The sequence below is a fragment of the Mustelus asterias genome, chromosome 14, assembly GCF_964213995.1.
Source record: "Mustelus asterias chromosome 14, sMusAst1.hap1.1, whole genome shotgun sequence".
NCBI classification, from domain to species: Eukaryota; Metazoa; Chordata; class Chondrichthyes; order Carcharhiniformes; family Triakidae; genus Mustelus; species Mustelus asterias.
Window position 1 is genome coordinate 97,188,147 of NC_135814.1, and position 14,775 is coordinate 97,202,921.

General features: G+C 48.1%; 1 protein-coding gene across 5 annotated transcripts in view; it reads right to left on the reverse strand.

Moving 5' to 3' along the window:
* Positions 1 to 14,775, reverse strand: part of LOC144503886 (partitioning defective 3 homolog B-like) — a 1,029,287-nt gene that overhangs the window by 521,961 nt on the left and 492,551 nt on the right. For all 5 annotated transcript variants that reach the window (XM_078228918.1, XM_078228917.1, XM_078228921.1 and 2 more), the window contains one exon: positions 5,307 to 5,492. In XM_078228918.1, the coding sequence (XP_078085044.1) occupies positions 5,307 to 5,492 (186 nt within the window). The remainder of the gene's footprint in view (positions 1 to 5,306; positions 5,493 to 14,775) is intronic.

Sequence of the window (14,775 nt, forward strand, 5' to 3'; positions counted from 1 at the left end):
CAATCTGGACCAATAGCCACGGTAGACTCTTTTCCCCTCCTGTTACATAGTCTGCTGCAGTGTGGCCAAGGTAGGAACCCTTTACCTGAGACAACCCTGGATAATATGGCTTTAATACCACGTTATTTGTCAGACTTACTCAGTGAGGCTAATTCCCAGATCTGCACAAAAAACACAAAATTCTGGAAATTGCGGGCGGTGTGGGGAGGGGAGGGGGAGGAGGTGGTGACAAGGGACTTTTACTCCATAGTTTTGAAAAATAAATCCGGATTAAGAAAAAGCTTCAGATTCATCCTTTCCTCAAATACATGAAACATGACTTTAAACACCCAGCACCACATTTGCAAGCCACTTTCATTCTCTTCAATTCTACCAACGTGAAACTTGGCCTGCCTTTGAATGCCGCCAAAACAAAACACATAACGACGTGCACTCGTTCAGCCAACTGGTCCACCATCCGTAACAATTCAGCTCCCATCACAACCCCTGCACCCTCCTAAATAAGGTTGAATGAAGGTGAGGTTCTGAAGATCATTAAACATTTCCCATACTTGGCTTATAAGGAGAGATTGAGTAGACTGGGACTATACTCATTGGAATTCAGAAGAATGAGGGGAGATCTTAAAGAAACATATAAGATTATGAAGGGAATAGATAAGATAGAAGCAGGGAGGTTGTTTCCACAGGCAGGTGAAACTAGAACTAAGGGACAGGGCCTCAAAATAAGAGGGAGCAGATTTAGGACTGAGTTGAGGAGGAACTTCTTCACCCAAAGGGTTGTGAATCAGTGGAATTCCCTGCCCAGTGAAGCAGTTGAGGCTACCTCGCTGAATGTTTTTAAGGCAAAGATTAATTCCTTTACTGTTTAATTCCCTTAATTCCTTTACTGTTCAAAAATCTAAGGGTTATGGTGAGCGGGTGGGTGAGTGGACCTCAGTCCACAAAAAGATTAGCCATGCTCTTATTGAATGGCGGAGCAGGTTCGAGGGGCCAGATGACCTACTCCTGCTCCTCATTCTTATGTTCTCATGTACTTTGGCAGCCACCGCTACTAACTTTCATTAATACAATGACAACATTCAGTCAACCTTACCTTGGTCAGCAATTAAAAACTGCGCTGGTGAAACTGAGGGAGGTCAAACCACAGGTATGGGAAATGTTTAATGATCTTCAGAACATCGCCTTCATTCAACCTTATATGGGAGGGTGCAGGGGTGATGGTGGGACCTGAGTTGTTATGGCGATGGACCATTTGGCTGAACGGGTGTACGTCGGTAGGTGTTTTGTTTTGGCAGATTTCAAACCACAGGTTCAAGAGAATCTTGGGAAACTTTGGGAGAGTCTTTGGGAATGGGAAAATAGAGACAAATAAAGCTCAGATGCTGTTAACATCTCTGTTTCCTCCACGCAGGCTATCTGGCCTCCTCAAAAATTTCCAGAATTTTGGTGTTTTCTGAACAGATCTGGGAATTAGCCTCACTGAGTAAGTCTAACAAATGTTGTTGTTCGTTCATCATCTTCGATGAGGACCTCGACACCATTAGTCATTATGAGGCTGGATGTGGTGTGTCCAAAGATGACTGATCAGGCCAATTCGGGCACGGAATGTCCTGGTACATATTGGGCAAACTTGTGTAGGCGCTGTAGTTGTCGCGCTGGTGGCTCTGGACGTGCGCAGCTCGCGCTTAAGTTGTGCTTCAGCATTGCACCTTGCTTCATAAGCTTGACAGCCCTTGTGGATGAGGCAGCGCCAGGTAGGGCGGTTTTGTGCCAGCGTTTCCCAGGTCGTGTCCATGTCAAGCGACTTCAGGAACGCCTTGAGTGTATCTTTGTAACGTTCCTTCTGCCCTCCTTGCGAGCGTCTTCCAGCAGAGAGTTCCCCAAAAAGGAGCTGCTTGGGTATGCGCTCGTCCGGCATACGGATGTCATGACCTGCCCACCGGGTCTGTGCTCTCATCAGCAGTGTGTGGACTGATGGTAGACTTGCTCTAGAGAGAACTTCAGCGTCTGGTACTTTGTCTTGCCATCTGATGCGTAATATTCTGCGAAGACAAGTCATGTGGAAGTGATTGAGCTGTCTTGAATGCCTTCGATACACAGTCCACGTTTCACAGGCGTACAGGAGGGTAGTGAGTACCACGGCGCTGTAGACCTTCAGTTTTGTTGCTGGGCTGATTCCTCGACGTTCCCATACAGTGGAACGCAGTCTACCGAAAACAGAACTTGCCTTTGCTATTCTGCAGTTAACTTCTGTATCAATAGTCACTGCTCAGGAGACGGTACTGCCAAGATAAGTGAACTGGTCCACTGCCTGTAGTTTCTGCCCTTTGATTGTGATTATGGGTTCTGTGTGCGGTGCATGAGGAGCAGGCTGGTGCATGACTTCGGTCTTTTTAATGTTGATGGTGAGTCCAAAGTTGTCACAAGCCGTGGAAAATTTGTCCATACCGACTTGCATCTCTGGCTCTGAGCCAGTATACAGGGCGCAGTCATCGGCAAAGAGGAAGTCTCTCAGAACAGTCTCCTTCACTTTGGTAATAGCTTGAAGTCTCCTCAGGTTGAAGAGCCTCCCATCCACTCTGTACTTAAGGCTGATTCCAGCAACACTGTCCTGGGAGGCATCATTCAGCACGGCAGTAAACATGATGCTGAACAGTGTGGGTGCGAGCGCACAGCCCTGTCTGACACCATTGGTGACTGGGAGTGCCTCAGTCTCCGCCGTCCAGTACTCTGGCCATCATGCCATCATGGAACTGGCGTACCATCTGAATGAATTTGGGGGGGCAGCCGAACTTTGACATGATCCTCCACAGGCCTTGTCGGCTGACAGTGTCGAAGGCTTTCGCGAGGTCAACAAATCATAGAAATCATAGAAATCCCACAGTGCAGAAGGAGGCCATTCGGCCCATCGAGTCTGCACCAACCACAATCCCACCCAGGCCCTACCCCCACATATTTACCCGCTAATCCCTCTAACCTACACATCTCAGGACACTAAGGGGCAATTTTTAACCTGGCCAATCAACCTAACCCGCACATCTTTAGACTGTGGGAGGAAACCGGAGCACCCGGAGGAAACACACGCAGACACGAGGAGAATGTGCAAACTCCACACAGACAGTGATCCAAGCTGGGAATCGAACCCTGGACCCTGGAGCTGTGAAGCAGCAGTGCTAACCACTGTGCTGTCGTGTCGCCCAGGACAAAGATTGTGCAGAGCTCACGATTCTGCTCCTGACACTTCTCCTGACGTTGGCACGCAGCAAAAATCATGTCAATAGTCCCGCGAACTTTGCGGAAGCCACACTGTGTCTCTGGAAGCAGGCCCAGCTCCAGATGAGTGACCAGACGATTCAACAGGACTCTTGCGAGGGTTTTTCCTGCGATGGAGAGCAGCGAGATTCCTCGATGGTTGCCGCATACTTGCCGATTGCCCTTCCTCTTGTAGAGGTGTACGATGGAAGCACCTTTAAGTTCCTGAGGAATGGATCCTTGCTTCCAAAAGGACTGGAACAACTCGGTGAGCTTCTCGATAAGTACAGGACCAGCAGCTTTGTAGATCTCTGCGGGTATGGCGTCTGCCCCTGGGGCTTTGCCACTAGATAGCTGGCTAACAGCTTTCATGACTTCGGCTACTACTGGTGGGTCATCCATGGCGCTGTTGATATCGACCTGGGGAATCCCGTCTATCGCCTCATCGTTAATAGATGACGGTCGGTTGAGGACGGCTTCAAAGTGTTCAGCCCATCTCTTCAGGACCTCAGCCTTCTCTGTAATGAGAGTTGTACTATCTGTACTCAGGAGGGGGGAACTCCCGAGAGATTGAGGTCCGTAGAGAGTGTTGAGAGCTTTATAGAACCGTTTCAAGTCGTTTATGTCCCTGTATTTCATCTGCCTTGACGTTCAGCCAGGCATCCTGCATTTTACGCAGTTTATTCTGGACTGTCCTGCGAGCACTGGTAAAGGCGTTTTTCTTGGCAGGTGATGATGGGTCGTTCTGACAGGCACGATGAAGACGGTGCTTTTCAACAAGTAGAGCCTGTATCTCCTCATCGTTCTCATCGAACCAGTCATGCTGCTTGCGGGTAGAGGGCCCGAGCAATGACGTGGTACTAAGTCATATTAACCAGAGAGGTCTCAAGTAAAGGGTTCCTACATTGACCACACTGCTATGTAACAGGAGGAGGAAAAGACCTACCATGACTATCGGTCTAGATTGCTCGTTAGAATGTGAACACTGAACAAGAATAGCCTTTGGCCTTCCTGTGAAGCCCAACATAGTTAATTAGTCTGCCAAAATCCACTGTGAACATAGAAAAGTTCTTAAAACGTCTCCCTGTGCTCATGGAACCAAACCCCAGTGAAAGACCTCGAACATAAGAAGGTACAACGCAAGGAAAATTTGTTCAGTCAACAACTTTTATCGATGGAGCACCTTTGACACAGCAACGCGTCCAAATGCATTTCACAGGGGAAGTATCAGACAGGAATCTGACACTGAGCTGCATAAGGAGCCATTAGACAGAAGGAGGTGGGCTTTAAGAGACCTCTTAAGGGAGGGGGAATAGCTTTCCTTGGGGGCGGAAAGTCCTAGAGCTCAAGGTCTTGACAGCTGAAGGCATGGGCCACTAATAGTGGGTTAAAGGAAATCCCGAGCGCATAAGTGTTCGAAATTAGATGAGCACACAGAACTCTGGAGGGCTTTGAGGTTGGAGCCTTCTATAAAACATCAGTGTTGACAATGGGAAGGTGCTTGGATGAAAGCCTTTAACCAAGTAAAATAGGCCCTGCAATAATCTACCTTACTTGTATAACAGGAGAGAATTTTGAATTTGCAGCATTGCTGGATCATTAATATTCTTTCAGGTACGACCAATCCTTTCGTGGCTTAAAAGTTTATTTATTAGTCACAAGTAAGGCTTACATTAACACCGCAATGAAGTTACTGTGAAATTCCCCTAGTCGCCACACTCTGTCGCCTATTCGGGTCGATGCACCTAACCAGCACATCTTTCAGACTGCGACAGGAAACCGGAGCACCTGAAGAAAACCCACGCAGACATGGGGAGAACTTGCAAACTTCATACGGGCAGTGACCCAAACTGGGAATCGAACCTGGGTCCCTGGCGCTGTGAGGCAGCAGTGCTAACCAGTGTGCCACCCCTATCTTCCTAGCCTTCTTCTCTATCCTAAGGGTCTTTAAGAAAAGTCTCGCAACAAATTCTTTCCGATTCTTAAAAGGACATGAATACAATTTCCATAATCTCCATTCATCTGCACGATTCAATCCTTTCCAACCGGCTTACCTTAAAGGCTGCCCCTCCATGGAGAATGGCCTTAATGAATATGCCAAGGTCAGCCCCAGTGTCCTTGGACTTGTTCCCCTTAAGGCTGATGCCCAGTCCAGCAGAGCCCGAGTCGTTGAGCGGGATCTCAAAGGTCAAGTACTCCTTTTTATCGTCTCCTGGAAGGTTAAAGTTCTGTTCCCCCTTCTGAAACAGAACAAATGCATTAGGGATTGCAGAAATAACATCACAACTACAATTGGCTGTCAGGATTTTGAGAGATTTCATGGACGGTCAACCAGAATGTTGGTTTTAACATTTTAATCTTCGGCTGGGAATATAGATATGGCTGCACTTTCATTCCAAGTTTCCGGGTTCAAGACCAATCCAAAGACTTGTACCAAAAAACTAGACTGACACTCTAGTGCAGAACTGAGGGAGTGCCGCCCTGTCAGTGGTGCTGTCTTTTAAGATCTTTTGAGATGTTAAACCTAGGCCACGCCGGCCCTTTCAAGTGGACATAACAGATCACAAAGTACTATTCGAATAACAGGTTCATGACCCTGTGTCCTGGCCAATGTTTCAGCCCCTCGATCCTGCTGCACTGTTCAGTAATATGATGGCCGATCTGATTGTAACCTCCCACCTACCTCCGATAACCTTTCACCCTCTTGTTTATCAAGAATCTACCTACCTGCACTCATTGGGTTTCTGAAGAGTGAGAGATGACCTTACGGAGGCACATTGGATTAGAACCACAGAATCCGTGGAGTGCAGAAGGAGGCCACTTGGACCATCGAATCTGCACTGACTCTCCAATAGAGCATCTGACCCAGGCCTGAGTGCCCGAAAGCGGGTTATTGCTGAGTAAGTGCTGCTTGATAGCACTGTTGATGACCCCTTCCTTTACTGCTGATCGAGAGTAAACTGACCATAAGACATAGGAGCAGAATTAGGCCACTCGGCCCATCGAGTCTGCTCCGCCATTCAATCATGGCTGATATTTTTCTCATCCCCATTTGCTGCCTTTTCCCCATAACCCCTGATCCCCTTATTAATCAAGAAATAAGGGGAGGTTACTGATGGGTAATTGGCCGGGTTGGATTTGCCCTGTTCCTTGTATTCAGGACATACCTGGGCAATTTTCCACATTGCCAAATAGATGTCAGTGGTTGTAGCTGTACTGGAACATCTTGGCTAGGGGCGTGGCAAGTTCTGGAGCAGAAGTGTTCAGTGCTATTGCCAGAATATTGTCAGCGCCAGTAGCCTTTGCAGTATCCAGTGCCTTCAACCGCTTATCATATGGAGTGAATTAATGCTGGAGGCCGAGATGGATCATCCACTCGGCACTTCTGGCTGAAGATTGTTGCGCATGCTTCAGCGTTATCTTTTGTACTGATGTGCTGGGCTCTTCCATCATTGAGGATGGGAATATTTGGGGAGCCTCATCCTCCAGTGAACTGTTTAATTGTCCACCACCAGTCTCGACTGGATGGGGCAGGCCAGCAGAGCTTACATCTCTCAGAGGATAATGAATCTGTGGAATTCTTTACTGCAGTAGGATTTGGAGGCTGGGTCGTGGAGTATTTTTAATCAGTCAGGGAATCAAGGGTTGTGGGATAAGGCAGGAAAGTGGAGTTGTGGATTATCGTATCAGATCAGATATGATCTCACTGAATGACAGAGCAGACTCGATGGGCCGAATGCCCTACTTATGTCCCTACATCTTGGGTCGTATCTTTGCCTCAAAAATGTTCAAAAATTCTGCTTCCACTGCCTTTTGAAGAACGGAACTCCAAAGACGCACCACCCTCAGAGAGAAAAATTCTCATTTGCCTTCAATGGGCAACACCTTATTTTGAAACAGTGACCCCCTAGTTCTAGATTCTCCTACAAGAGGAAACATCTTCTCCACATCCAGCCTGTCAAGACCCCTCAGGATCTTAAAACTTTGCTAAAGCAGCTTATCTTTCCCTTATCTCACTGCTGTGTGTTGGAGTTGGCTGTTCGCAAATTCCTTGCCAGACTTCCTGTATTACAAGAACGCTTCAAAAGTACTTCAATGGTTGTAGAGCATTTTAGGATGTCCTGAGGTTGTGAGTCTGTCTTTCCTAAGCCTGATTCGAAAATCTAAGATTAAAAAGTTCGTAGTTCCTAAAATACTTAATTATGGTGATCGCAACGGGCTTTTACTCCCACAACATTAGAAAATAATAGATATTCAAGAATGATTGAACTGCAAAGATAACAGGTAGGAAAAACTGCATGGAGATTAATGAACATGAACCTTTCAGGAGCAGTCAATGGAGAGCCATGAGCAGTGGGATACCTGCCTGCTTTTCCAACTTTCTATTGCAGAGACACTGATATCGGTTATACAAGCCCAGGTGGCATTCTGATTGTGGTGGAATACAGATATGTAATCTGGACCCTCTAGTCATTTAATCACTGCACTATCATTCATAGAATCATAGAACTCCTCCAGTACAGAAGGAGGCCATTCGGCCCATCGAGTCTGCACCGACAACAATCCCACCACTACGCTTCCTGAAGTCGATGATCATCTCCATGGTTTTACTGACATTGAGGGAGAGACTATTGTCACACCAGTTCACCAGATTCTCTATCTCATTCCTGTACTCTGTCTCGTCGTTGTTTGAGATCCGACCCACTACAGTGGTGTCAACAGCAAACTTGAAAATTTGTCTCAAAGTTAATTACATCACCAATACAATAATGAAGACTGCTGACTTAGTGCTTCCCCATCAAATGAAAGTGTTTGCACAGCAGGATTTTATAAAGCAGAGGAATTTATTGGGAGTTATCGATGGTTTTCCTGATTTTATACGATAGCCACTAAGGACAAAAATAGAGAACTCAAATGCTCCCCTGACTGGCGAAGAGCCAAGCTTAATTTACAGATAGTAATTGCAAAGAAAAACTGTTGAACGCAGGTCTAAGCAAAACAGTATTACTGCATTTAAAAGGAAAAAAGCATTCAGGGGTTAAGACAGAGTTAAGAACTAATTCAAGCATTTACTGCAAGAATACGCAACTCACTTATAACCACGATTTTAAGCGTGAATCGAGCCTGAATGTTTAGCTTACACGAAACACACCAAAAATGGGGCAGCACGGTGGCATAGTGGTTAGCACTGCTGCCTCACAGCTCCAGGGACCCGGGTTCGATTCCCGTCTTGGGTCACTATCTGTATGGAGTCTGCACGTTCTCCCCGTGTCTGCGTGGGCTTCCTCTGGGTGCTCCTGTTTTCTCCCACTGTCCAAAGATGTGCGGGTTAGGTTGATTGGCCATGCTAAATTGACCTTAGTCTCAGGGGGTTAGCAGGGTAAATGCATGGGGTTACGGGAAAAGGGCCTGGGTGGGATTGTGGTGGATGTAGGTTCGATGTGCTGAATAGCCTTCTTCTGCACTGCAGGGATTCTCTGATCCTTTCCTCCCTCTTTCTCTCCTACTCTATTCCCTTCTCGCTACATCCCATTCGCCTCTCCCGCCCCCTTCCTCTCCCCCTCTAATCTGAAAACAAGATCTTGCCAGTGAGATAATAGTTCCCTGACTCTCGCGGGATTTTGCGTCCACATTGTCATTTGTGCAAATGCAGACGCAAAATCCTAGCCACAGGCTTTAAGCGTGACAGGGGGAGAGAAAGCGAGAGAAGTGAAGAAGTTTAGGGAAATAATTTTAGAGTTCAGCGCCTAGACAGCTGAAGGCGCAGCCGTCACTGGCGGAGTGACTGAAATAAAGGATGTGAAAGAGGCCTGAATGGGAAGACAGGATATCTCGGAAGGTTCTGGGGCTGAGGGAACTGAGATCGGGGGGGCGGGGGAGGGGGGGGGGGTGTGGTTGGGAGGCTTTGGAGGAATTTGAAAACTAGGATGAGAAATTTAAAATCAAAGCCAAAGCGTTGGAGAAAGACACGGCATATGACACGATCTACACAAACTTACTCAGCATACAGCAAGCGGAATTCTCCCAATTTGAGACTAAGTGGCATGTCGGGGGGGGGGGGGGGGGGGGAGTGGGGCGAGAATATGGAGTGTTTCCCGCTGCATCGGCCAGCAGTATAAGACACCAAATCTTCCTGCCCTGACCTCAGTAATTATGCACCTGGGTGTTTCACACCACATTAAGTGGAGGTGGGGGCCGGGCACAGTCCACAGTTGTGTCCAGGTTGCCATGTGGAAGAAGGAAGAGGGACCAAATCCAGAAGGCCCACCTGCAGATGCAGCCTTGCCACCCCGCCACCCCCCCCGCCATTTCCCCCTGGCCCACTGCTGTGGTGCTGCAGGGTCCAGGGTAGCAGGGCGGCCTCCAACCTGAACTCCGGAGGCTGCCCCAGTCGTGGACTTCATCTGCATCCTATTAACTAGATGCGGTTCACGCCAGGCTCTGGTGGACATTCCGACCCAGCGGGCACTAGCGGATGATCCCGCTGTAAATTCATACTGGCATGAACAAATATTTGGGTTGCCTGCCATATTCTCCCCACGCGGGGAGGGGTGGAGGGGTGGGGGGGGGGGGGGGGGGGGCTTCGGAGAATTCCACCCAGAATCCCAAGAATTCCACCCAGTAGCTATCTAAACATCAATGTTTTCTTTAAATCCTCTTGAGCGGCGCTGGCTAGGTCAGCATTTATTGCGTATCCCTAATTGCCCATGAGGCAAGGTGGTGAACCACCTTTGTGAACCTTTGTGGTGAAGTTACACCCAGAGCGCTGTTAGGGACTCCCAGGATTTTGATGAAGTGAAGATGAAAGAAGGGCGACTAATTTCCAAGTCAGAATGTGGTGCGAGTTGGGAGGGAAACTTGGCAAGCGGTAGAGTGCCCACTGCATGAAGAGATTCTCTACAAAAATACCACAAACAGAACTCACAAACTAAATATAAGCGATATAGTGCGGGTTCTGGGGATCCATAAATGAAAACAGAAAGTGCTGGGGTTACCATTGACCAGAAACTCAACTGGACTGGCCACATTAACACAGAGGCTGCAGGAGCAGGTCAGAGCCTAGGAATCCTGTGGTGAGTAATTCACCTCCTGACTCCCCAAAGCTGTCCGCCACCTACAAGGCACAAGTCAGAGGTGTGATGGAATGCCCCCCCATTAGCCTGGATGGATGCAGCTCCAACAACACTCAAGAGGTTTGACACCATCCAGGACAAAGCAGCCTCGCTTGATTGGCACCTCATCCACAAACATCCATCCCCTCCACCACCGACGCTCAGTAGCAGTCACACGTACTATCTACAAGATGCACTGCAGCAATTCACTAAAGATCCTTACGCAGCACCTTCCAAACCCATGACCACTTCCATCTCGAAGGACAAGTGCAGCAGATACCTGGGAACATCACCACCTGCAAGCTCCCCTCCAAGTCACTCACCGTCCTGACCTGGAGATATATCGTCGTTCCTTTGCAGTCGCTGGGTTAAAATCCTGGAATTCCGTCCCTAATGGCATTATGGGTCAACTCACAGCACGTGGACTGCAGCGATTCAAGAAGGGAGCTCACCACCACCTTCTCAAGGGCAACTAGGGATGAGCAGTAAATGCTGGCCTAGCCAGCGACACCTATGTCCCATGAATGAATATTTTAAAAAGTCCAATGTGGCTCTTTTTCAGAACTGGCTCTGGTTGTAAGGGTTCTGAAGCGTCTCACCGGACTCAAAGTTTTAACCATCTTCACAGGTGCTGTCAGACCCGCTGAGTTTTTCCAGTTTTTTACTTCACAAGCTGAATCAGAACAAAGCTTCCCGATAACATGGCAAACCCGTCCCCAGCAATGTGAATGGAGGACGGTGTACAATGTGTTCATAAAATCGATCCTTGCATCGCTTTCAAAATCAATCGCAGAATCATAGAATCCCCATAATGCGTAAGGACGCCATTCGGTCCATCGAGCCTGCACTGACAACAATCGCCACCCAGGCCTTATCCCCATAAACTGGAAAGTTACCGCAGCTAGGAGCTTGCCCCATGACCACTTGAAAAGTTGTCACTAATCGCTTGATTTAGTCGAATTCATTTTATAATTTTTTACATATTTACCCTGCTAATCCCCCTGACACTAAGGGTTAATTTAACATGGCCAATCAACCTAACCCGCACGTTTTTGGAGTGTGGGAAGAAACCGGGGCACCCGGAGGAAACCCACGCAGACACGAGGAGAATGTGCAAAATCCACACAATCACCCGAGGCCGGAATTGAACCCAGGTCCCCGACGCTGTGAGGCAGCAGTGCCACAGCAATGGGATCTTCAGATTGACGGTGGAATTACCCAATCTTCTTCACTGTGGATGTGACTCGTGGTTTCACTTAAGTTTAAGTTTATTTAACATTGTCACAAGTAAGGCTTACATTATCACTGCAATGAAGTTACTGTGAAAATCCCCTAGTCGCCACACTCCGGCAGCTGTTCGGGTACACTGAGGGAGAATTTTAGCACGGCCAAAGCTCGTCTTTCAGACTGTGGGAGGAAACCACACCACCCGGAGGAAACCCATGCAGACATGGGGAGAACGTGCAGACTTCACACAGACAAGCCGGGTATTGAACCCGCGTCCCTGGCTCCACAAGGACAGTGACCTAAGCTGGGAATCGGAACACAGGTCCCTGGCGCTGTGAGGCGGCAGTGCTAACCACTGTGCCACCTTGCCGCACCTTACTTTATGCAACCTTACAGAGAAGGTCCTGCACTTTGGCCTGCTGTAACACTCAGACCAATAAATCCAAAAGAGCAAATGTTTTCTGGTTTCAAGGGTCAGCCCAGGATTTGCGCACCACAACCTGGACTGACCCTTCCTTCACTGAGGAAGTGTTGCACTCTCGGAGGTGTTAGGTGATGCCGTCGGTCATGCTTTCACCTCTATGACCTGGATTTTAATCAGGACCGAACCCGTTTCATATGGAACCCCCTTACAGCCAGAGAGAGAGAGATGCAGTGGAGAATTCGATCCAATTAGTGTTCAGGTATTGAAACTCAGGTCACAGAAGTGAGAGCACAATGTTCTAACCAACTGCATCTTCTCACCTCTGCCTGCGCTAGATACCAATTAAGGTGCATCCAGGGGGCCGGAGAGCAGTGGAAAGACTTTCACCTGACAGAGTGAGAAAAATCATAAGTAAGACACAGTCTCTCTCTCTCGGAATCCATAATACTCGGTTGAAATGGCATCCACTGATAATGCGGTGGGGGTGGGGTAGGGGGAACAATGTACGTCACCAACCTCAGTCAAACCTTCAGGCTGTAGGCCTTCGAGTGACCAGCCTTTCTCCAATTCTGACCTTTTTACACATCTCAGATCTCAATCCCTTCACAACTGGCGGCCGTGCATTCAACTGCATCAACCCTATGGACTGTAATTCCCTCCCTAAACACCTCTGCATTTCTATCTCTTCTCCTTTATGCCACTCCTCAAGACCCACCTTGTTATCTGACCTTTTTAATCACTCGTCTTATTATCTCTCCATGTGGCTTGGGTGTCAAATTCTGCCTGATAATCCACTGTAACGTGCCTTGGCATGTTTGGTTATTTTAAGGTGTTGCGTGCGGGCAAGTTGTTGTTGTTGAGTACGAGGTAAACATAGAATCCCTACAGTGCAGAGGAGGCCTCTTGGCCCATTGTGTCCCGCACCGACTCTCCAATCCAGTTTTTTTTTTACCCAGTCCCTCTTCCTTGCCCTATCTCTGTAATCCCACACACTTAACATGGCTAATCCATCTAATTTACACATCTTGGGCCATTAAGGAGCAACTTAGGTGCGGCACAGTGGCCAGCACTGCTGCCTCACAGCGCCAGGGACCCGGGTTCAATTCCCGGCTTGGGTCACTGGCTGCGCGGAGTTTGCACGTTCTCCCCATGTCTGCGTGGGTTTCCTCCCACAGTCTGAAAGACGTGCTGGTTAGGTGCATTGGCCATGCTAAATTCTCCCTCAGTGTGACCCGAACAGGGGCCGGAGTGTGGTGACTAGGGGATTTTCACAGTAACTTCATTGTAGTGTTAATGTAAGCCTACTTGTGACTAATAAACATACTTTACTTTTAGCATGGCTAATCCACCTAACTTGCGCATCTTTGGAGTTTGGGAGGAAACCGGAGGAAATCCACGTAGACACCGGGGAGAATGTGCAAACTCTACACAGTCACCCGAGGCCGGAATTGAACCTGGGTCCCGGGCGTTGTGAGGCAGCAGTGCTAATGACTGTACCACCGTGCCGCCCATGAAATAGATCAGACAAAGAATTCCATGGTTCGAGTCCACCTTCAAGAGCTAAGTGAGGACTGTTCACTTCTATGAGGTAACAGAGCAAGTTGGTGATGTTGAGGAGCCAAGCATCAAACTGCTTGAATGTCTAGGCTAAACATCATTTGCTCATCTCTCACTAGCCAGCCTACCAAACAGGGAGAAAAGCTACGTGGAAGCAAAATGATACAGCTTTTGATTCAGACACATGGGAGTCGAGCATCCGGATGATTAATGGTTACCAGAGATCAGAGGAAAGGCGAGGAAGTTGAATCAGTTGTGCTCTGAAAAATATTTCAAACTGACCCATTCAACATCCTCAGATTATGAAAGGAAGTGACAAGGAGTTGATCAGGGTAGTTGTTTCCTGTCGCACTTGAGGTCACCAGTTACGAATTAGGAAGCCAGCAATTGATAAGGAAATGAAACATTTTTTTTTATTTGTAATGGAAGATCATGAGGAACAGCTTATCGTGAGTACATTGAAGCAAACACTGTAAACTGGATCAGAAGTTAACTGCGTGCATTCCTGGAGTAGGAAGGATCACAGGATATTGTTCCGGTTGTACATTTCTCACAGGTTTGACCTGTTCACAGACTCTGAAGCCGAGGAGACCGCATGAAATTGTCCCGATTTAGTGCATTCACAGAATCCCTACAGTGCAGAAGGAGACCATTTGGCCCATCGAGCCTGCACCGACAACAATCCCACCCAGGCTCTATCCCTGTAACCCTCCTTATTTACCCTGATAATCCCCTGACACTAAGGGGCAATTTAGCATGGCCAATCAACCTAACCCGCACACCTTTGGACTGTGGGAGGAAACCAGAGCACCCGGAGGAAATCCACGCAGACACGGGGAGAACGTGCAGACTCTGCACAGACAGTGACCCGAGGCCAGAATTGAACCCGGGTCCCTGGCGCCACTCACTTGAAGGAGGGGCTGAAGGCTCCGAAAGTTTGTGTGGCTTTTGCTTCCAAATAAACCTGTTGGACTTTAACCTGGTGTTGTTAAACTTCTTGCTGTGAGAATTGCCACCGTGCTGCCCTCATATTGTCCAAAATTCATCACCGACAGTCCAGGATGGAAATTATGCCACATTCTCCCCTCCAAGGCCCCCGATAAATACAGCAGCCACTAACCCGGGCCTATCATCGCAGGATGGCACTGCACGTTGTCGGTGAACAAAGCCTTTATCCATGTACCACTGCCTTGAGACTTTTCA